General features: G+C 42.0%; 1 protein-coding gene across 2 annotated transcripts; it reads left to right on the top strand.

Annotated features, from left to right (window-relative positions):
- The first annotated feature begins 2937 nt into the window (after positions 1-2937).
- znf831 (zinc finger protein 831) lies at positions 2938-21407 on the top strand. Of its 2 annotated transcripts, XM_085455634.1 has the most exons (4): positions 2938-3584; positions 5178-9447; positions 11409-11680; positions 18330-21407. In XM_085455634.1, exons 2-4 carry the CDS (start codon positions 5226-5228, stop codon positions 19176-19178), a joined length of 5343 nt encoding a protein of 1780 aa, XP_085311760.1. In that variant the 5' UTR covers positions 2938-3584; positions 5178-5225; the 3' UTR covers positions 19179-21407. The 2 variants fall into 2 exon arrangements, with proteins under 2 accessions (XP_085311760.1, XP_085311759.1); XM_085455633.1 differs by having other exon boundaries at positions 2938-9447.
- The last annotated feature ends 1618 nt before the right edge of the window (positions 21408-23025 follow it).

The following is a 23025-nucleotide window of genomic DNA, read 5'->3' as shown; positions in this document are numbered from 1 at the left end:
TCCTTGCAGTGCGGGTACATTTTGAAGGAAGCTGATTGTTTTCTGTCATTTCTTATACCGCTCCAGTGGTGGATGCTCATATTTAACATGGCAAGAGCTTGAAATAATGAAATCGGTGCATGTATAACAAAGCTCAGAGTGAAGTCTGAGCTTCACACTGATCGAAACACTTTCTGATGGTTTTTTACTCTCTCTGTATGCTGTGAGAGGAGGTATCCCTGATATTGTCAACTCAGGCACAAAGGTCATGCTGTGAGCACAAAAGCCCCACCTACCTGCTGTTCAGATCTGCTGTTTACAACCACTAAGACATGGGGCTGAAAATGTCTATTTAACGTTTTGCTGCATAAGAACATTTTTTGTTACTGATGTTGTTTCTAGAAGTATTTAGTACTACTGTGGTTATGCCAACATCCACAGTGTGACTCAGCATGTGTCAGACACTCCCAAGAGCAGCTGGACGCACATGGATAAAAGTCTACATTGTACCAAACAACCATCTCTCTTAAACTATGTTGTGCGTCGGCAGCTGAGAGGCCAGCAGGAGCAGAAGGAACATGTTGTTTGTCTCTTGTCGCTGCTGACCATCAGCTGTAAAACTCGACTCAACCTTGTATCCTAGTAACCTGAGCAACACAGCCAAATAACAATTTATCAACATCATCAGACCTCTGCTGACTTTTTTTCAGCAGACTCCTGCACACATCCACACACTGTGATTTTGTTTCATCTGACTGGGGCTTTAAAACCATGCACTAAAACTGTGCTTCCGCCCTACAGGGCAGTGTGCAGACTGTAGAAAACATGCGTGGTAGGAGGTGTCTTGTTGCCATGTCGACACAAACCATGCTCTTAGCAGACTGGCCTCTAGTTGCCTTGGAGACCAGCTAGAGTCTGTGGCGGTGGAATGATAGAAAAACACTTTGTTTTTTAACAGCAGATGTCATCTGATAATTACACGGCTGATCCCACGTGATGACATCATGTTCAGAATAACAGCAGTAAGGATTTGACAGCAAAATTAAAGCATTTAAAGAAAGATTTTCATTAAAGGGGACATATTCTGCTAATTTCCAACTCCATCTTTCTATTCTTGGAGTCTATAAGATTCCCATTTAAAAAAAAAGTGTCTGTCTTATAGCAGGCCTTAATGTAGTTTATATTATGTTATATATTATGAAACATGCCATTTTCGTTTCCCTCCCACTTTGTTAAGGCCAACTTTGTTCTGTTTGGCTGCTTCTTGCAAACAGAATGTTTGAGTAGCTGGTGGGCGGGGCCCAAACTGGCAACATTAGAGATGTTTTTGGTTGCTTAAATATATATTAAGATACAAATAGAGAAACTGAATATATGTGTAGTTAATAGTTTTGTGTTAACAGTGGATCGATTTGCTTGTGTGTATTCATCGTCATAGTAACAAATTCATGAAAGGCCCAACACGGCCTGTAATTAAATACATGGGCTGCATCGTCACTTTTTGTGAAACTGGCCAGTAGACTCATAAAAATCTGACGCCTGAGAACAACTTAAACATATAAAACAACATTAGTTTGCATTTTTATACTGAATTGTTTTAACTAAACCTAACCAAAGATACAGAACTGTAAAGTGAAGACAGAATGAAACAAAAGAGGACAAGTGAACAATCTTTAATAAAGGACAGGTTTGACTTATCCGATCACAGCATCCAATAGTGTTTAAACAATATAAAACCATGAATTCAAATCACATGTATTAGTCTGATCAGCTGCATCTTATTATTTAGTGGGAAGTGAATTCAGATGTTTGTGCTGTCAGCATTCACAATACAAAAAAAGGTTGTTGATATCTGGATGTTAAAAATACTACACATTACTCTGTTTTTGTTCTCACCTGTCCACATTTAGTTTGTTTTTACCCACAATTGCAAATTTCCTAGCATCTCTCTTTTACCTATGTTTTTTGTGGTTAGCCCAGTTGCAGAGCACTGGCAGAACTAGTAAATGCTTGCATGCACAGTGTGAACACATAAGCTTGCCATTAACATTTTAAGGCAATATATATATGTAAATAAATACTAATGTTAAAAAGTATAAATCATTTATTGTTAGGTCAAATGTTTGATTGGATCCAAATGATGACTGGTCCGTAGTCTGCCACTGTCATATCAGCTTTGTTAGGGAGTGTGGGCATACTGAAGGCTGTGTTAACATCTTGTTGGACTGCTCCTTTAAAATGCAGTACGTGTCCATCTCCATCATCTGGTGCCGTAGCTATGGTAACGACATTTTCTTGCTGTTAGCATAGGTACAGTAGTGTGAAGCCACCTGCATTTTGCATTTTGTCACCAACCCTGAAATTAATTATTCGAAATGCAGAAATAAATATAAATAAATAAATGTATAAAAGTGATGCATCTCAAATGAAAAATAATAGAAATTAAGGATGCATGCGTTGAGTCATACTTTTGGCAGGGAATTTGAAGGGTAGGTGTGTAGCCACAGGAAAAGAGCTATGATCTAATGTGTTGCTTGTTGTCTGAGTCTTTAACGATGGTAGAAATTTCACCATTAGATATTTCTCCTTGTTTTCCACTGCATTGTTTGAGAACAAACTCACCACATTCTATCTTTGCCAGTGTACTCTGGTTCAAGCTAAGGAGAGCTACTGCCAAAAATAACTCCTTGTCCTCACTATTTTCTGTCTGAAACAGATCAATACAGTCAACAATCTGTCTCTTAATATGCAGTCAGTCTCAGCAAACCAGTAACAATATATGGAGCAAACCTATGTGAGTCCAAATGGGATAAACGAACATTGCTTTACAAGCACATGCATGTGAACTCATGTACTTCTGCACAATAATACATGCTGTCTGACGGGGGCTGTTGTTGGAGGAGGGAAATTCACTCCAACCTCTCACAACTCATCCATTTGTTCTATGCTTGAGAGAGTGAGAGCAGCACATGTGCAGCCAAGCAGCCACATCAACATTAGCTTTGCTGCACCCTTGTGTATGTGGGTGTATGAAATACGATGTGTGGGAGGAAGTAGGTGGGGGGCAGCGATCATATAAGTGAACCAGGAGTCAGGTACTGCCTCAAACTGTTGACGGTAAAGTCAGCCGCTGAAGGTAAGCTTGCCTTTGTCACTGCACTTCCTCTGTCCTAGCCCGTTGCTTTCACTTTTTTTTTTCTGTCCAACTGTGTTAGCCTCGTATCCTTCCATCTGTGCTTAGGGCCTCACCGCTCATTCACTCCCGCTGATCTCTTTCTGTATAATCTATGTTTTCAACTTGTCCTCCGGAAGTCTTTGTTTGACAGTCACACACACACACACCCAGCCAGCCCTTCTCCTTCCCTCACTCCCCTCCTCTCTGCCTCACCACTTTCAGAGTGCATCTTCTCTCTCATTTGCATTTCTTCCGCTTCCTCGTGACAAGAAACAGTTCATGTCAAAGAGCCGTGAGAGAAGATCAGATTGGAGAGGTGCTAGATGGCAGAGCAACACGAAAGGAGCAGGTACACAGAGGATGGGCCGGTTCACTGTGAACGGCTGTTTAGACTGGATAACTATCAGTGACTGGAGTGCAAAGCGAGACGGTAAGTGACTTCTGCTTTATTGTCTTCTGCTGTTTTTTCTTCTCTCAATTGTTGCGCCTGAGTTTTGACCTAGTTAAACACACTAAGTTCTGGTTTCTGGCAGTGCTGTTCTTACCTAAACACTGTGATGGCTGGCAGCACTGTCAGATATTTCCTCTTTTCAAACTTTCATTTTATAAAGTCACATCCATAACTGGAAATGACATTTTCACTTTCCACAGAAACATTTAATACGTCTTCTTTATGTCCCCATGTCGAGAGATTTTTGTGATGTTTTGTTCTTAGTGCAAGCACAGGCTGGTGTTTCAGCACAGCGCAACTTCTTCTTAAAACTAACTCGCACATCTTTAACCTCTTAACAACCATTTGGTCAGTAACAACCCATCCAGGGTTAGGGCTGGAATTTAATTTTTTTTTGACACATCATAATAAATACGGAAATATCCAAAAATTACAAGTTGTTACTCTTCAAGTTTTAAGTCGGCTGTTGCAAGCTTTTCCACTTGGTGTTCCAGATATGAGAAAGGTGGATGCTCACTAAACCCTAACCTTTATCTCTCACTTAGACTAAGCGTGCTTATAGGATGAAAGCTCCCTTCATTTCTCTTCCTACATGAAGTTGCAGCATGTGCACCATATGACATATTTACATAACGGTAAGGAAGTGAAAGCACATTACAGCAGGAGGGTCGAGCTCCATGAATAATGAAGTAAGACACACTCACAAGGGGCTCTTCGCTCACTCAGCCGAATGTGAGCAGAGACCAACTTTCCTCAGTTCACAGCACCAGAAAAAGTCTCTGACGTGGGCGTGCTCATGCTGTACAACCAACAAAAGAACGTGTCGAGTGCCAACTGTACTTCTGTGGGTGAATTATGCAAAATCACCATCACAGCAACAGGAAATGAAATTTTCTCACTCTAATGCACAGCTCCCCTTTGATTTGATTTGATCTGATTATTGCACCAATATGACAGTCAGTCAGGACCGAACGCTGCCACATGATACTCTGAACATCAAAGGTTTGCTTTATAATTGATGCAGACTGGTGACAGAGGTAACAGCTAATGCCAGCAGACATACTTGATTTGGCGAGATAAAAGCCCGCCCCAACACACAGACACACACACACACCACTGTGACACTTCATGCGCGTATGTGCACATTTCTCTCCACGGTTTCGACTAACATTTCCACACGCAGTGCACATCTTAACCTGCCACTGAAATGAAAAAGGAGAGCTTGAAATGCCTTTGCTCCCACTGTGGATATTATTGCTCATTATCACAATGATATTACTCAGAACCAAGTGTGTTTTCATTTTTCTTTTATATTGCAAAACACATCTCCCTGGATTTTTATCAGGCAAAATCCAGACTGGATTAATTGCTTTATTAGCCATCTGTCCTGGAGAATATTGCATATCTGTCATCAGTACTGTGCTCATTTCTTGGGGCTGGTCACCAGTTAAAGAACAAAACATACTCCAAGAGTAATCACATTTTCCTCTTTAAGTGAGCTGTAGCAAAATTCCTGCCCCCTTTTAATCTAACGCAAACTGAGGTCTAATGCAAACTGTTCTTATCTTACAGGTAATTAGAGACCTGCCACTGGTACATCACGACAGCAGCAGTGTTACCATGGAGACTGGCAAGCCAGGATTGGTGAGTGCTCCAGTGCACATCAGCTCCGTCACAGCGCAGGCAGAGAAAAGGATGGATGTCCAGGCTCCCCTGACGGCTGTTTACATCCACACAGTACCTGCGCTGCCCGCGCAGCCTTACCCTCAGCCGCCTGCAGCTGCTCCAGAAGCAGCCACACTCCATCTGGGCATGCCGCCGCTCTACACCAAGGAGACATTTCCCATCCTCACGCTCCATATTGCTGGTGGGTTGCAGTCTCAGCCGGGATTGAGCCTGGCAGCTGCTGCTCCCGCAGCCAAACCCAAGTCTGCAGGAAAGCACGTGTGTCCTCACTGCGGACGGGACTGCATGAAGCCCAGCGTGCTGGAGAAGCATCTGCGCTGCCACACGGGGGAGCGGCCCTACCCCTGCACCACTTGTGGAGTTTCATTTAAGACTCAGAGCAACCTCTACAAACACAGACGTACCCAGGCACATGCACGCCTTTCACTGGAGTCAGAGCAGAGCAGCTTAGACAGCATGTCTGGCTCAAGAGAGACTTGCACTTCCAGTTTGTCTCTGGAGGAATGCGTCGAAGAGCCAGGCAGCACAGAGAAGGACTCCTCACTATCTGCTGCTGAAAGCACCGGTCCAGCCAGTACTCCAAAGGTCTGCTCTGTGAAGACACAGCGCTGTGTGCAGGAAGACAACGAGCTGAGCCTCACAGTTCAAAACTCAAAACCAAATGGAAGCGAAACGGTAATAAAGGAAAGTGAAAAGCTTCCACCGAGTGTTAGTAGACACCTTCCCCTTCAGAGACAAGAGGCCACGCTGTTTTCCAAACAGTGGGAAAGCTCAGTGTCAAGAGGGAAATCGCAGAGTCACGAGAGCACAGACTCTGGCTTCAGCGAGACTAGTGACCACTATCCAAGCCCTGGCAGTGTTTTGCTCGATCACAGTATGGATTCAGTCGCAGAATCCACCAAAGAGCATCTTGAAGAACCCGCCACCAGGCGCACACCTACAGAATCAGATCACGGCAGACAGGAGTCCAAAGACTCTGCCAGGGAGCAGGAGCAGAAGGCCCTAGAGGAGCGCATATCTAAGCTGATATCAGACAATACAGCTGTTGTGGAGGACAAACAGCTGGAGAATGTGAGGCCACGCAAGACCGTTTTATCAAAGCAGGGAAGCATCGACCTTCCCATGCCATACACGTACAAGGATTCGTTTCACTTTGACATGAAATTAGGTCAGACTCAGAATGTTTTGTCACAAAGAAACAAGAAGCCAGGGATTTACAGCTCTGTGCCCACTCAGCGCTCCTCCACCATGGACCATGCCCCCTTGACTCGCAGCAATTCCCTCCCCTTCAGTGTCACCCTCCTGCAGCCCGAGAGAAGCAGCCCAACCTCCTCCAATCAGAGGGATTATGTAACGCTAGTCCGAAGGGGAAGCTCTGGCCAGATCAACCCAACAGGTTTCACGATCAAGCCTGCGAACCAGCAATCATCCACCCACCGCCCACTGGTCCGGCAGACAGCCGTAGACTGCAACCACGCAACAGACGGTCTCATCAGGAATTCATCTGTGGAGGAGGCGTGGAGCAGCAGCCTCAGTTGTGACGGGGATGGCGGTGACATTTGTGGAGAACCGAGCAACAGAAAGTTCCGGAGGAAGAAAGCGCAGAAGTTCGCCTACAACAAGTGGTACATGTACGGGGGTGGAACATTTAAAAAGCTATACAATGCTGAGAAAAGTAGCGATAACAGTGTTATCAAAGGCAGGAAATGTTCAGCAAACCCTGAGCATGAGCCTGTTCAGGGTCTGCAGAAAAGGGCACCGCTGGCAGTAACGACAACAGGTTCGACAAGCAACGGTACCACAGTTGGCCCTCCTGCCAATCTCTCCTTTGTCCCTGCTGTGGATTTTAATCTACAAACTAACTCGCTTAATTCATCATGCCTCGCTCTCAAAGCTCCACTCAGGAGGAATCTGTCTTTGTCAGTACTGCCATTACCTTCTATCGGCTCACTGGTTAGTCACAAAACAGACTGTGTGAACAGACCAGAAGCTGGGAGACTGATGAACGAAGACAAAAAACATAGTGTTTCCACATCGCAGCTGTGCGGAGCCCATATTCCTTCAGACAGGAAAAAGCTGAGAACTGATGACAAAATAATTTGCCCTCTGCAGATGGAGACTGACCCAAACACAATGCTTGCTCATCCCACACCCTCTGTCACTCAGCAGGAAGCGAACCTCTCTTACATCAATCTTAAAAACAATCCACAACATACTCCGCTCAAAGGGCCTCTATTCAAGTCGGGCATAATCAATGCAAACACAACCTCTGTTAGCACCTCAGCAACTGCTTCTAGTCCCCCTGCTGCAAAGAACAGCTTCCTGCCCAAGTACCAACTCAAGTTACCCAATGTTGCTGAACCTGATTTAACTTTTTCACCACAAGTTGTGGATAAACCACCAGGAACTGAAGCCCACACTTTCACCTCAGTTCTGTCATCTCCTCACATCGAGCGCAGCGTGACCTCGGTCACAACGAGTGTAAAGAACTGCAAAGACCCCACAGCTTCACAGCTGGGGCTAACTTGTGATCTTAAGAAGACGAATGCTTTCAGCTCCGCGCAGGACCAGCTTGTCTCAACAGTTTGTCATGCTGCAACATCACGACTCAGTCAGAATTTGCCAGGCAGCGTAGCTGTAGTGCACAAACAATTTGCAGCAACCACAATAACCACAAGCTGCCTGCAAGATTATCAGGCAGGATTATGCAGCACTTTGATCCAGCCTTCGAAATGTACGACGTCTGCACAGCAACCCAGACCTGTTGCACCTGCTGTTTCTACACTTACCGTAACCACAGCGAGCAGTCAGACATCTGCCACTGCCGTTAAAGCTGCGTCATATGATCAGTCTAACCCTCCACTCTCTCACATACAACTCTCAGCACAATCAAACCTGCTGAATCCTGTTAGCGTACCACACGTTAGCACAAACACCCCCGTGGTGCCTTGTCACATTGTACCGTTTGACCAGGTACAGCCAGCTGCTCAGAACGTGTTCCATGTGCACACAGCAGACCTCCAGATCTGCCTCCAGATCATATCTGATGAGCAGTTAGCCCTCATCGAACCCCAGATAGAGCGTCTATCGGGTACCAGTGTCTCCCAGAGACAGGACGCTGAAGGTGGGACCTTAGAAGGTGTCCAAAGCAAAACTCTGGGCTCTTTTGCTGCTGAAAGCAACAGTGAGGCAAAAGAGAGTGCACAACCCAGACAACAAATGGACAAAAATGAGTCTTTCCCTGCACTTACCACTGAGAGAATAATGACTTCTGTGCCTTTGCAATTTGGGAAAGCAGAGCCAAGTTCCCACCTGGCTCAGCAAAGCACTTCCACTCAGGCTGCAGCATCAGCTGAATCTCTCCCTCCGCCACTACACCCACACAAAAACAGTCATGTAAACATGGTCACAGAGACTCAGAGCACTGCGGGTGATGTAATGTCAACTTCTGCTCTGCTTGGAGGTGTAAAGTCAGGAAGACGACAAACTTCAGTGGAGGAACAAACTCTCTCTCTGAACCGCTGTGCTGAGGAGCAGGTTTTGCTGGACCGGAGGGTCAGCCAAGGTGCAACCGTCTTGCAAGCTCTCTCTGGCCAACACAAGCTCAGCAGGAGCTCTCCCTGTTCCAGCACAGAAAATCACAATAACTTGAAAAGTGAACTGCTGTGCAAAGAAGGCCAACATAAGCTTAATAATCAGGGCGACTCATGTAATGTCAGCATAATGAAAACTAAGGGCAAGGCCTCCGAATACAAAGGAAGCAGGTTAGAAAGTGGAGAGCACTGCAGCCATTCTCCCTCTCCTGCATGCTCTGATAAACATTCTGGGTCGGTCTCTTCACTTTCTGTCAATAAAAGCAAAGCTGTGGGACAGCCAAACCCACAAGCATCCATCTACTGCAGTAATCAAGTGGAGCCCACAATATCTGAGACTTTGAATCCATCCAAAGATACAAACATGGGATGTGACAGAGTCGGATCTGTAGGTGATTCCAAAACTTTATTGGAAATCACCCCTCATGGATCACAGGATGTAATCAGCTCACGCCACTCAGAAAAAAGACCGACTCACTTTGCTTCAGCGTCCTCGAACATCCAGGTGGACAGATGCAAAGACAACACATCTGTGTGTGCAAGTATTCAGAGCCAGACAGCAGGTACAATTCACTATTTAAATGTATTACGTAACATATATGTTATTATTGCTTCCTACAGTGCAGTTTAAGAATATGACATCATTTTTGGCTCCGTACTGCAGTACAGTGGATTTAAATACAACATGGAATGAGAAAGGAGTGCCTGCTGTCCCCAAACTGCACCTGTCCCTATCTCTTTAAAGTCAACTTAAAGTAATGTGCTGACACTGACATGTCAGTCAATATTAAATTCAAAATATAGGTTAGCTGACAGACATACACTCAGCAAATGATAAACATCTGGCATTAGGATACAGTATAACTAGTATCTTTTATTTGACAGTCATATTTAATTAAGATTCTGTTAAAATATTCCACTTCCTTCTGTTATGTATCGTCATACATAGTCTTAAACTGACAAATTGTTTTAAAACAAGGTGAACTGATACGGTGAAATACAAATACTAGAACATACGCATGCTTTATTGCAGTTTTTGCATTTTTTCTCTTTCAACACTAGGTGGCACTAAAGATTCACAGATTTGCAATATGGAGCTCTGGTCTGTGCTCGCACAATTACCCAAACCTACAACTTACTGGGAATCAAATGTTTAGGCGAGCAGGGATTTGAATTGTAGGGAAAACAATCCAGTGGAGTTTCATCTGGAAATGTTTCTGTAGCAGAACTCGATATGGCTTCAGTTTTTGATCATCTTTGTCCTTTTCCGCTGTGACGTGTGGGCTGTTCTCAGGCTTTCATGCAGAACTCGTGTGTGTCCCACAGTGTTTGAAAGTGTCATTTGATCACCATCGCAGCATTGATCACATACTTTCACGCTTTTTAAATGAAAGGACTGAGGGATTTCAGACAGCTACAGGGTTAAAGGTCACCCCAGAGAGCAGAGGATAAACAAAATGCCTGCCACTCATTGACCTCCAGCTACTGCCTCCTGGGTAAAGGGGTTTGTACCTGTCCTGTATCGCTGACACAGAGGTTCAGACACATGGTAGCTGTCTGCATCTGTTTACTGCTAATAGGATTTTCTTGTAGTTTGTTATCATCTCTACCAGGCTAGTGGCACTGATAAAAAAGGTAGCTGTGGACCACAGAGCTTGCCAGGTTAAAAACATTTTCATTTCAATTGTAGTCATATCCTCAAATGCATATAACAGATGTGCACATTTATCTGTGTGTGGCATAAGAATGGGCACGCCCACTGGAAAAATATCTTTTTATCGCCCAGTGAATTCTTGTTTTATTGCTTTTACTTAGCTGGAATAAAGAGCTTTGGTTTCCACATTTATGCTTCTTCTCACATCGTAAAATCTCAGGTGCCCTTATGAACCAGCTTTCACTTCCTGTAACCCTTCCTCTCCCCCTTCATGTTGAACAGGGACCTCTTTATGTTCACCTGGTTTTATATAAAAGTTGTTTTTTAATAAAAAATCTGTTAAGGTGGCTGATTCGCATGCAGCCAGAACAGTATCTGCAAATTAGGTTCCTTCTGACGTGTCGAAGAAGAATGTTTGAGAATGTTTTGTTGTGCATTTCTTGTGTAGTATAAGTAAAAGGGAACAAATCGTTCCAAGCAGTATCCCATTCAAAGTTTATCCTGATGTAACTCAGGCTGTAGCAGACTCATGTTGTTATCCTCCAAAATTCTTGCCTCTTTAGTATAAAATCCCACTGTTGTTTACTGCCTCACCACTGTAGATACCTACTTTGTCTAACCGACCCATCTGAAGCCTCATGTGTGCTCCAGATAAACTTAAATACCTACCAGAAGGAAGATCAGAGTAAAAGCTTCTTTCAACAACCAGCATGAATAATATGAAGAATTACAGTGAACGCAATCCGCTTCAGTGTTCATGTGTGGCTGACTACTGCTTGAAAAAAATGCAGAATGACTGATAAGCAGTAAAACTGTGGATTCAGTTCCTAAAGAAAACAACTGCTTTTTCATTTGTTTTTCTTCCTGGAGGGCTTATGGAGGGAGCCTCCCTGGCGAGGTGTGCAGCCCAGAAGGAGCTGCAGATGCAGGAACATGTAAGGACTCCCGGGCAGCCAGACAGCACAGACTGGAGGCAGAAGCAGAGCCGAGGGGCTGAAGAGAAAAACCACCAATGCCTGGGAGAGCGAGGTGACAGTGGGGTGACGGGAGAGGAGGAGGAGAACAGAGGAATCAAAGCAGACAAAGCTCCAGGACTGTGGGCCGAGTCAGACTGCAGATCCACAGTTTTATCAAAGGCAGAGGTGAGAGAGAGTGCATCTAATCAGGATCCGTGTTTACTATACAGTTCTTTTTTTCATGTGGTCTTAGTGTTTACAACACACATGCTGATTTACAAGAACAATTACAACACAACAAAAGCAAAGCCTCAGAGCCGCTTAACCCCCAACATCCAAGTTTTATATAAAATTTACAGTTTTCCGAAAATGAAACGCTAATAAATAATAAATAATAACCTCTCACGCTAATAAATGCATGAGAGGTTATTGAAATGTACCGTACTCTTGCTTCTAAAAAGCGTACCTGATGACCTGCATTTTGGGAACTGAATGTTTAAGAGTTTACATATAAAAGACTTGTATCTGCAAAGGAAATAAAAACTATCAAACTCAAACTCAGGAGAATTTGAATGTTTAGACTTCTAAAGTTGAGTCAGTTTTATTGGATTAGTTAATTAATTCAAGCTCTTAGTAAAAAAGCCAAGCTGGAAAATAGAAAAATGAAAAACATAAAAGTATAAAACCACGTAACACAAGACAGAGAGAGGAAGCAGGAAGTTACAGTTAGAGATGGTAAACAGCACAACTATCACTAACCTTTCTCTCCAGCCGTCACCAGCATGCACAATGAGTTAGGAAAATAAGATGACAAGGATCAAATCAGAATTTAACAGTCCTGGAGTTGACCCCACTGTATTCTCTCTAATTTGCACTTTGCTGCAAGGTTATTAAGCTTTTAACATCTCTCATTTCAAATGTAGAGTCAGGATTAGGATTTAGTTTTAGAGACCCTCAGTCTGTTTGGAACACCCGGCTGAAAAATCTGGAATTGCAGAAATTCCAAAACAAATCATCAGACTTTATTTAAATACAGAGTCTTATTCTTCAAACATGTCCTGTTTAACACGTGGCTAAAACAAAAGCCTAATGCTAGAACCGTTGAGGTAAGAGGTTAACTAAACGTATCCCCAGGAGCTCATCTCTCTGGCTTTAGCTACACTGGTTTTAGTCCCTTTAGACAGAATAATGAAAACACCATGACTTGGATTATTAGTCTCATTACATTAGTCTATGCAAAACTCTTATAGGGTAGGTACAATATTGATAAATCATAGCACTGATAATGATATAATCAGTTTATCATACCTGTTCTATCGCCTCCTCAGCCACTGTAGAGCTGGTTCTAAATCCATCAGCTGCTGAGGCTGCACTTCTGCAGTAGCCTTGTTACTTCCTCAGACAGGGGCAGTGGTTAAAGGCTCATGGAGCTGGCTTCTCTAATATTTCAAGATGGGCTGTTTTAAAATTTGTTGTTGTATCACTGCTTTTCTTTGTGAGGATAAATGATGAAGAAGACCATGTAAGGAATGTTGTCACTGACATAATAGAAATGGGATGTTTTTAGTTTATAAGATTTACATACACACATGTGCAGTAACGCGTTACTGTAATGTTTTTCAAGTAACAAGTAAAGTAAGGGGTTACTATTGCAAAAAAAAGTAATTAGATTACTGTTACTTTCCCATAAGCACGCTACGTTACTAAACCGTGATTTTTTTGGCAAGAGTGTCTCATGACAATGACGTACGAGCGTGCGACGTCCGTGGCAGCAACAGACGTGTGCAGATCAACGATGGATAATATGGTGTGCAGGAGAGAGTACGACCATGCAGCGTTTAAAGCTTGGAAGTACTCACATTACTTTAAGTTTGAGTCTGTAAAAAGTGCCAAAAACATTAGTGTCTGCTGTTCACTCTGCGTGGGAAGAAAACTTCTTTCTACAGTGAAAACTTAAACTTCAAGTCTGAGCGAGCACCGAGCACGCTGCCACGGGAATGTGACATTCACTGAGAAACCCCCGGATCCTCCCACTGACATGAACGCTGTGGCACCGGGCAAACCTCCACCCGCCCCACTCTTGCTAAACAGGTGAAAATAGATTTAAGAGCGACAGGACTCAGTGCTGCTCAATCTTTTATTTATTTTTTGCTGTGTTTTACTTGCATCTATTTGAAAGAGTGTAAACACAGAACTTTATTTTATTTTATAAGCTGGAATCTGCAGGAAATAGGTTTAAATGTTAAAGAATTTCTTCTTGCATATAATTAAATTTTTTGTTGATGCAATGCGCATGAAGTTAAAAGATTAAAACTAATAAAACAAGTTTTAAAAACAGACTTTTTCATTTGATTCAGTTTTATATGATGGATTATGCAGAAAAATTGAATTGGGCTGAAAGATCTGCTGCTTTATTACTTATTCAGTTTGTGTATCAAGTTTTAAAAAAGTAACTAAGTAATTACTTGCTAAGTAAGTAAGGTAATTAGATTACGTTACTTTCCCGTAGGAACGCTGCGTTACTGCGTTACTAAAACCGTGATTTTTTTTTGCAAGAATGTCTCATGACAGTGACGTAAGCGAGTGCGCCGTTCGTGACAACAGCTGTGTGCAGATCAACAGTGGATCACATATCGATTGTGGGAGAGAGTATGAGCGTGCAGCGTTTAAAGCGTGGAAGTACTGACCTTACTTTGAGTTTGATTCCATAAAAAGTGACAAAAACATTAGCGTCCATCGTGCGTGGGAAGAAAACTTCTTTTTACAGCGAAAAAAACCCCTAAACTTCCGAGCAAGCACCGAGTGCGCAACGACATGTTGGGAAACTCACAGAGAAACTCGCGGATTCTTCCACTGACCGCGGCACACCTGCACCAGGGTAAACCTCCGCCTACCCAACTCCTGCTTTACAGGTGAAAATAGAGCAACAGGACCGCTGAGTCTTTGACTTTATTTATGTTCTGCTGTGTTTTACTTGCATCTATTTGAAAGAGTGAGTGTAAACACAAAAAATATTTTATTTTATGTGCTGGAATGTGCAGAAAATAGGTTTAAATGTTAAACTAATTTCTTCCAGTCAGTGAATATTGCATATAATTAAAATTTTGCTTGATGCATAAAGTTAAAAGATTAAAACTGATAAAACAAGTTTAAAAAAAGAGATTTTTCCATCTGATTACATTTTGTATGATGGATTATGCAGAAAAAGTAGAATTGGGCTGAAAGATCTATCGCTTTATCACCTCTTCAGGTTGTAAATCGTGTTTTTAAAAAGTAACTAAGTAACTAAGTAATTAATTACTCTTGAAAATAAGTAATCAGTAAAGTAACGGGATTACTTTTGGGGGGAGTAATCGGTAATTAGTTACTGATTACTTTTTTCAAGTAACTTGACCAACACTGGTTATATATATGTGGGTAATCTGCAAAGGCAAACAGCCTTTCCCACATTGACTCAGACACATGAACAAAGCTTGTTCTTGTTCTGTACCAAACATTATTTTGGATACTTATTTATTTACTTATTATTGCTGTATTCTTATTTTACCAAAGAGCGTGAGGTAGGTGATTCTTCCTCTGCTGTTTGAATATAAACCCTCTCAAAACAAAGTCACCACCCAAATCTACACACTAAAAACACTCACACTGTGCACAATCCTTTCCAATCCAGCAGTCTTTTGCAATACTTTTTACCATTTTAATTTATTCTTTATCTACTAAAGTTTGCCACAAATCCCTGGTGCAATAAGGCCGTCCTTATTTGGGGATCATATAAAAGCAGGTTTGAGGCACACTGGGTTGTTACATCACATGATTGTTTTTCATTTTTTAACACATTTACCAAACAAAGCACAACAGCCAAGCCAGAATTTGTGTTCTTTCATTCTTATGAAATATTTGCAGCACCACAAATATAAAACCTCCCAAGATGTGTCACAACACAGAAGAGAGTGGTGCAAGAAAAAAAAGATTTATAAATATACTGAACAAAAAAGTGTATACTACCAAGCCACACACAGGGGCAAATATTTTGTGAGAATTTATGGGGCATTTGCACTTGAAGCAACAGCAATAAATTCAATTCCGCAGTATGTTAATACTAGAATTAGGCAGCTGACAGCAATTACAAGAGATTTTTATGGCAGTAATACTTCTTCTGGATTTCGAACTTCAAGTCTTATTATAAAGAAGAGTCTTTGTCACAGCAGGTCTCTATCAAATTCAATAGTATTTAGAAGTGGGTCACATCAACCTTTATGCAAAATGTCAACAAGATCCACCATTTTCATTCAATTAAGTTTCAGTTCAAATGTATTTGTACAGGGTCGAATCACAACGACAGTCATCTCACTTCACATTCCTTGTCTATGTAAAAAGCAATGCTCGGTATTCTTTAGCAATTAGGTTGTTCACTCCTCATTTGTATTAAGTTGGCTCCAGGCAATACAATTACAAATCAAAGTGTGTTGGTATCAGTGAATGTTGAGTGCAGTAATGTTGATACAGATGTTCCAGAAAGTGTTACAGCTGCATGTCCAGCATGTGGTGCAAAGGGTGTTGGGGATTTATGAATTATCAGTGTCGTCTTTTGGCTAGCTTATTATTCCAGCTAGATATCTGATGACCAGGAGGGTGTATGCATTGATGGCTTCTCAGCATCTCCCTTGCCTTCTGGAGGAATTTGGCTGTGGCTGCCCTTTTTGCATGTTTGCCATGGTCTAAGGAGCTTGGAAAGAAAAGCATCTGGAATTCTTTAAGCTTCCTTCAAGACATTTCACCTTGAATCCGAAAAGCTTCTTCCCTATGGGAGTGTCCCCAAGTGAACCCATTGTGAAACCTAGCCCAACATGTGACTTACTGAGGTCAAATAGCCCAGGATGTGAGTGGGTGCTAAGGCGGCTGGTGTAAATCTGGGACTCTCCACCAATTGCTCTTAGAACTGAAGAAGCTTCTCGGATGAGACGTGAAACGTCTTCAAGGAAACTTGAAGAAGTCCAGGCACTTCTCTTTCCAAGCTCCTTAGACTATGATGACCTGGATGACTGAGAACCTTCACAGACACGTTTGCCATGATTCTTATTGGTCTGTGGAATACCCAGGTACTTGTAGCTTTCCTGTATCTTGGCTATTCTACCTTCTGACATTCAGTCTAGATCTTTCCTCTTTTTGCAACCCTTTGGCCACACTTATCCAATCACAATGACATGTCTATGTCCTTGCTGTAAATCTTGGTGAGGTGGATCAGTCAGTTGATGTGTTGCTTGTGCCTGGCATACAGCTTGATATCCAGCAGGGACAGGATGTGGCTGATGGTCGGTCCACTCCTGAATCTATATCTGTATCCACTGGTAGTGAGGAACTGGTTCAGGGGGTCGATCCATATCCTGAACAGCAGTACAGACTCTCCATCGCGTGGGTATATTCTGCACTTGGTGATGACTTGTGCGACTGTCTTGGAGCTGGCCTCTCTAGTGTTCCACAATCCCACTGAGTTCCCAATGAATGTTTTCAGTGCACTATTAGCCACGTCCAGTATCCATGTTCGGAGCATTGAGTTAAAGACTTTCTTCTAGTCAGTCCATGTGGTGCTCAGGTTGGTCTGCTGGTCTTAAAGTTCTGGTGTGCAGCTCTATCCACCGGTAGTTGGTGCTTTGACTCTCTGGTGTTATTTCCAATGCCCTTCTGAGCTATGCTTATGCACTCACCCATGTGCGCACTCCGGTTGGTTGTTATGATGCCTGAGAGGAGCTTCCATGTTGTGCAGAGGAAGTTAATCTGTCCGTAGTTTGATGGTGTCTTGTGTTGATCCTATGTGATCAGAATTGTTCTGTCCCATGTTAGCCAGTCTGGATGAGTACTTGCTGTTATCAGCCCATTTATTTGTGCTGCCAGGTAATCATAGAGTGCTGTTAGCGTGTTCAGCCAGAATGGATCGTGTCAGATCCTAGCGCTGTCCACCTCTTCATTGTATGTCTGCCTTTGTGATGTTAACTGGTTCTTGGCATTGCCATCTTGGCCTTTGTTTGTCCAGTTATGGCCATCATGTTGTACTTATTCATCCAGGACCTCTCACTCACAACACCCTACTGCACCTCAGTTGGGTGGAGCGTTCTCTATATGCATTCTTTATTTTTATACCCAAGTGTTCCTGGGATTACTGCGGCAGTACCACTACAAGCTCAGTGGTTTGAGTGATAATGGTAATGGGGGTGGTATATCCAGAGAAGATCAATATCCAAACACTGCTGGGTCATAAAAATTGAAACTAAAAATTGCTGTAAATACTTAATACACTGGCAGGATACTAGACTAGCCCATGTCGACAACTGGATTTTCCTGTAAGATCATTTTACAACAGTTGTGTGTGTGCATGACCATGGTAGTTGTTTATGTACATGCTTCTCTGTCCAAGTTTGAATAAATTTTGAAGTTTGAATAAATGTTATGAGCTACAGAATCAAAATTAATTGAAGTTATATTCCTGTATTTTATTAAATAATTTAAAAAAAATCATGTGTATATAGACATGTTTTTAAATTTCTGAATGTGTTATAAGTTGTGGTCAGTTGACTGAAGTGGTTAAAATGAATAAATACATTTGGGTAGGCTGTGCTGAACAAAAGAACTCTTGGAATTGAACCAGCACTTATATTGTGCTTTTGTAGTCTGACTGATGACTCAAACTGCTGTCTTTGAGGGGTGAGTATGCATGAGGTCTATGCAGTATTTGGGCAATCCAGAAAGATAATGAGAGGGTTCAGTGGCTATAAAATGATTCCATTGTTTTGATGGTATAGTGGTAATAACACTCCTCATATTTTTCTCTCATTAAAAGGAAGAAGATCAAAAGGTCAAGAATGATTCTTTTAAAAACCCTTGGCCACCCGAGGAACACCTTCAGCATGTTTCCCAGATGCACTCAGGAATGTCTGAATACCCCCAACTGAGCTGTCAGCAAGCGTTGAATACATCGAGTAATCTCAACATACCTGCGTGCAGCATTCAGACGACCCTTTTCACTTCTCCAAAACTCCCTCTGGAAATTAACCACTCGTATCACTCGCAACACAACTGGCAAAGCGGTGTCACTCATAACCAACCAACACAGGTCTTACCTGAATTCAATTCAAGTCGACATATCAGTGCAGGAGCTCAGTTATCACAAACACAACATATTTTTTCAAGAACTGAGCCCACTATTCAACAAACTTTCTCAGTCCCAGACCAAAAGCAAACCAGCGTCAGTCTGACCATTCAACAAGGAAATAGCACTGCAGGTAACAGCAGCACAACAATAAGCAGCTGTAAGAAGTTCAACTTAACAGGTCACCAAAACTCTAATGTTGGGACATTACCCTCCACACATGCCGATCAAGTTTCTCAAGCCTGTAGAGTTGTTACTGGAGCTAGAGGAGACATCCAACCATCAAAGATGTATCACGATACTGGGTCTCCATGCAAGCCATTTCTATACGCTGACGAGAAGCATGACACTACAGCCAGTGACTCTGGAAGAGCTGACATTACCAGCAAATATCATTCTTTTTACTTGGCTGGCCCACTTCATGGCTACCAGTCTGCTGAGTGTCTGAACAGTGGAGTGAGGCCTGTGCAGAGCTGCCAGGAGTATACAGAAGACACGAGCAGCAGTGACGATGAAGGAAAGCTTATCATTGAACTTTAACAGACAGTAAAGCATACATAGAGTCTATTATTTTAATTTTATTTGCTGTAGATATTTGTTCAGAGGTTAAGTTGCTCAGGAGGCAGAAGTAATGTCAGTGACTGGGTTAACTCAGTGGCAGAGCTTTGTTTAATTAAAAGTCACGATATTTCAATATGGGGCCATACATCAAGGTAAAGTAATGCTACAGTCCTGTAATTTTGTACCACTCTCTTAATTTGACTGAACAGGAAGTTCAATCACAGTATCTAACATATGTGTTTGTGTTTAGCTTTGTTGTCACTTTATTAATACAGAGTAACAACTGAGATAGTCATCGTTGATTCATGTGAAAACACTGACAGTCTAGAATAACTGGAGTTCTTCCTCCTCTTTCCCACTCTGCCAACAGCAGAACACATGTAGCGACATGCTTGCAAGCCTGCAATGCCATTAACAGGCCTCCAGGCTTGCTTGGAAATCTTACAGTTGATATAAAAGTAGGGGAGTGTTCAAACGCAACAAACAAGACGAAGCTTCAAACTCTCTTCTTCACAGTAAGGCTTTCTTTTTGCACAGAGAGTGAACTCTGAGCTTCTGGCTTTTCCAGCACTCAAACAAACCTGAGGTGCAGGTCATACTATAAGAGGTTATTCATTAGACTTGCATGAATTGGTCCTTAATGTGTTTTGTTGCCTCAGCTTCAAACCCTCCACATAGGAATCCCCAAAGTGTCCATTGCACTCATGTTCACTCGTATGACAATTATTTTCCTCACCTCAGACAGGTGAGCTATTAGAAACACTTTTTACAGTTAAATCAGCTCTTTTGTAGCATCTGCCCTCAGTTTGAGCTCCTGAGCTCTGTCATAGCTACTGGAACATTTTTTCAAGCTCAGTGAAAGTCTGACCTGTTTAAAGTCCAAAAATATTTCCATAGTATTTGGAACTGCCAATACACAACCTTGCATTTTCTTAACCACTTATCTGGTTCCTGATGGTGGGAAACTGGAGTCTGTGTGAGTTGTGATAGGCCAAGAGGTAGGGTAATCCGTGGAAAGGTCATCAGGCTATCACAGGAATAACACACAGAGACCAGCATTCACATCCACACCTACAGCCAATTCAGAATTACCAGTTAACCTAAGATGCACGTCTTTGGCCTGTCAGAGGAAGCCAGAGTAACCATGAAAGCAAACTCCACATAGAAAGGCACCAGCTGGCCAGTGGATTTAATCCAGGACCTTCTTGTTGTGAGGCAACATTGTTAACCACTGCACCATTGTGTGACAATTATGACAATTGTTACATCATTGTTGTGCACGTGATGTTTTTTACAGAAAGACAAATTAGTAGCAATAACAAGACATTTTCTGATACAAGAAGTTGCTGTAGGTGGATACATTAATAACTAAACATGCTTTTGCAAACAACATTAATCATTTATTAAGTTGCAAGACTTCAAACCCAGGCTTAAGTACACCAAAACACCAAAGCTAATTAAAATGACCAAAACCATTTTGTCTGCCTCTCGGGGGTACACTGTACCAGTACAGTCGAACCTAGCGCTGTGAAAGTTCTCAACTATCACTCAGTTTGCTTAACCCAGCCACTGAGTTTTCTTCTGCCTCTGAGAAATGTTGTGCGACTTCCATTCTGCTCTCTCACACATGCACATATACACAGACACACAAACAAACTTTGCCATAATTAGTGTCTACCTCCCCACAATGACTCTCCCTGATAAATTGCACTTTGTAACTTTCCCAGACAACACCTGCTTGTGTGAATCATGTACACATGCTGCCAAGTATCTATTAAGTTGATCTCTGCTGTCAATCAGCTCACCCAGGTAAAACAGACACTGGCTGCAGGGCCGTGACCCTTTTCCTAGTCTGGGTTTTGTAATGAATCAGCATCTACAATAAGGCACCTGGGACAGACAGGAAGTGTGCATGTGTGTAACATTTTTGTAGATAAATCTGCACTCGGCTGCACGCTGACTCGCTTGTCACTCGTCAGCCCGTTAATAATAAAAACCCCCTTTTGCACCTGACGGAGGGAACCTTGTGTTCAGTTGTGTTTCCTGTTTGGTTTGACACAAAGGAAAGCTATCCTTGTTCGTGTTTCAAGCAGATTTCTCAATGTGTTTTCATTTTCTAATTTTATATTCTTGTTTCATCTCCAATTATTTGCATATTGTTTGATGATTTCAATTATTTGAAAAAAGTAAATGAAACTTTACCCCAAATACTTCTCCTGTTTTCACTGCGTGCTCTCTCTAGCCTGAGCTGCATCAGGCCAGTCATTTTTTTCTTTGTAATTATATCGAGCATATAACTGTCACACTCAGACACACGTGTTAGCACATTATTATCAAATTAAATCTTCATGTATTAGCTTGTTAATTCATGTTAACAGTTGCTAGTTTATGCATCCAGCATATCAGCAGTCTTCTTTCTTGGAAACTTCTAGTTCCAGAGGTAATAATGTAATGTCACTCACTTTTATTTTTTCCCAATAAATCATGATTGTCCTATAATTCAAGTGTTGCAGACAGCTGTAAACACTTCGGTTCTTGGCAACTATCGCAGTCAGAAAAATGTGAAACAGCATGGTAGCAAATTAAACAAAAACTGTGATTCAAAACTGATCCACCATCCAAAGACGAACTGATTTAAAGATGCTGTGTTGTGCTTTTTGCATCTTCCCCGTCCCTCAGTCATGCAGCTATTTTGTTCATGTAAATGGTCCCCCTTATGAAAGATTGGTCAGGCTTCTTTTTTAATGCACAATCGGCACCAGCCATTTCAACACTAATGCTGATCCAGTAACGGCACAGATAGCACATAGGACACTTTACCGATGGAGCTGCACAAGTAAACCTGTGTAAGAAGCAGGGCAACGAGCATGAAACATATTCTAACAAAACATTAACAGAAGCTGAAGCTTGCTTAAAGCAGTATGATCTCAGGGTGCATGAGGTGAGAAAGTTAACCTCGTGAATTATTTCTTAATTTTTAGTTATTGTTTAGTTACAGTCAACAAAGACACAGTGAATATTACACTGAACCACAATCAGTCGTTTTCAGCTCCTCACTAATGTGAGTTGTCACACACCATCACAATCTCACCATAAATCATTTGTTAGAGCTGCTGCTTGTCAGTTGAGTCCTGAAGTCTACCATGGACGTTCCTGCTTATCTACGACATCATTCAACACCTTAACCAGAAGGGCATTCTCAGATCTCTACTTTGAATTTCTTTGAGTACAATAAGAAATGGGAACTTCTGCAGTGGAAGATTGAAAAACAATTTAGCTAACTGTTAAGATGGCTGTTGACAGTTAAACTGTACAAATAAACAATAAATAAATATGATACATTTCAATTAATAATTTTAAAAAATTGTTTAGCTTGTTCATCAGAGTGTCTTTAACTAAAATAATAGACTGGCTACACATCTGGAAGGTGTGCTAATCATGCATTAACATTGCTGCTTTTGAAATGTGACATTTCATACTGCAGCAATAATAATAATAGCAATTAAAAATACGAGCAGTAATTATAGGGGCCTTGCACCTTTCAATCCGTTGAGATGTGCTGCATGCTGCAGCTGAGGGACTAATCAGACTGTTGGACATATACAGGGAGTGCAGAATTATTAGGCAAAGGAGTATTTTGTCCACATCATCCTCTTCATGCATGTTGTCTTACTCCAAGCTGTATAGGCTCGAAAGCCTACTACCAATTAAGCATATTAGGTGATGTGCATCTCTGTAATGAGAAGGGGTGTGGTCTAATGACATCAACACCCTATATCAGGTGTGCATAATTATTAGGCAACGTCCTTTCCTTTGGCAAAATGGG

This window comes from Copadichromis virginalis, linkage group LG5, assembly GCF_057382275.1.
Source record: "Copadichromis virginalis isolate Kocher_CV1m ecotype Utaka linkage group LG5, C_Virginalis_male_GT1.1, whole genome shotgun sequence".
In the NCBI taxonomy this organism is placed as follows: Eukaryota; Metazoa; Chordata; class Actinopteri; order Cichliformes; family Cichlidae; genus Copadichromis; species Copadichromis virginalis.
Note: the sequence above shows the minus strand (reverse complement) of the source record. Positions and strands in the feature narration are given on the sequence as shown.

Coding starts and splice junctions, on each gene's coding strand:
- znf831 (XM_085455633.1), top strand. CDS start 5,154: ATGCAAACTGTTCTTATCTTACAGGTAATTAGAGACCTGCCACTGGTA. Junction 9,448..11,408: donor TATTCAGAGCCAGACAGCAG/GTACAATTCACT, acceptor TTCTTCCTGGAG/GGCTTATGGAGGGAGCCTCC. Junction 11,681..18,329: donor CAGTTTTATCAAAGGCAGAG/GTGAGAGAGAGT, acceptor TCTCATTAAAAG/GAAGAAGATCAAAAGGTCAA.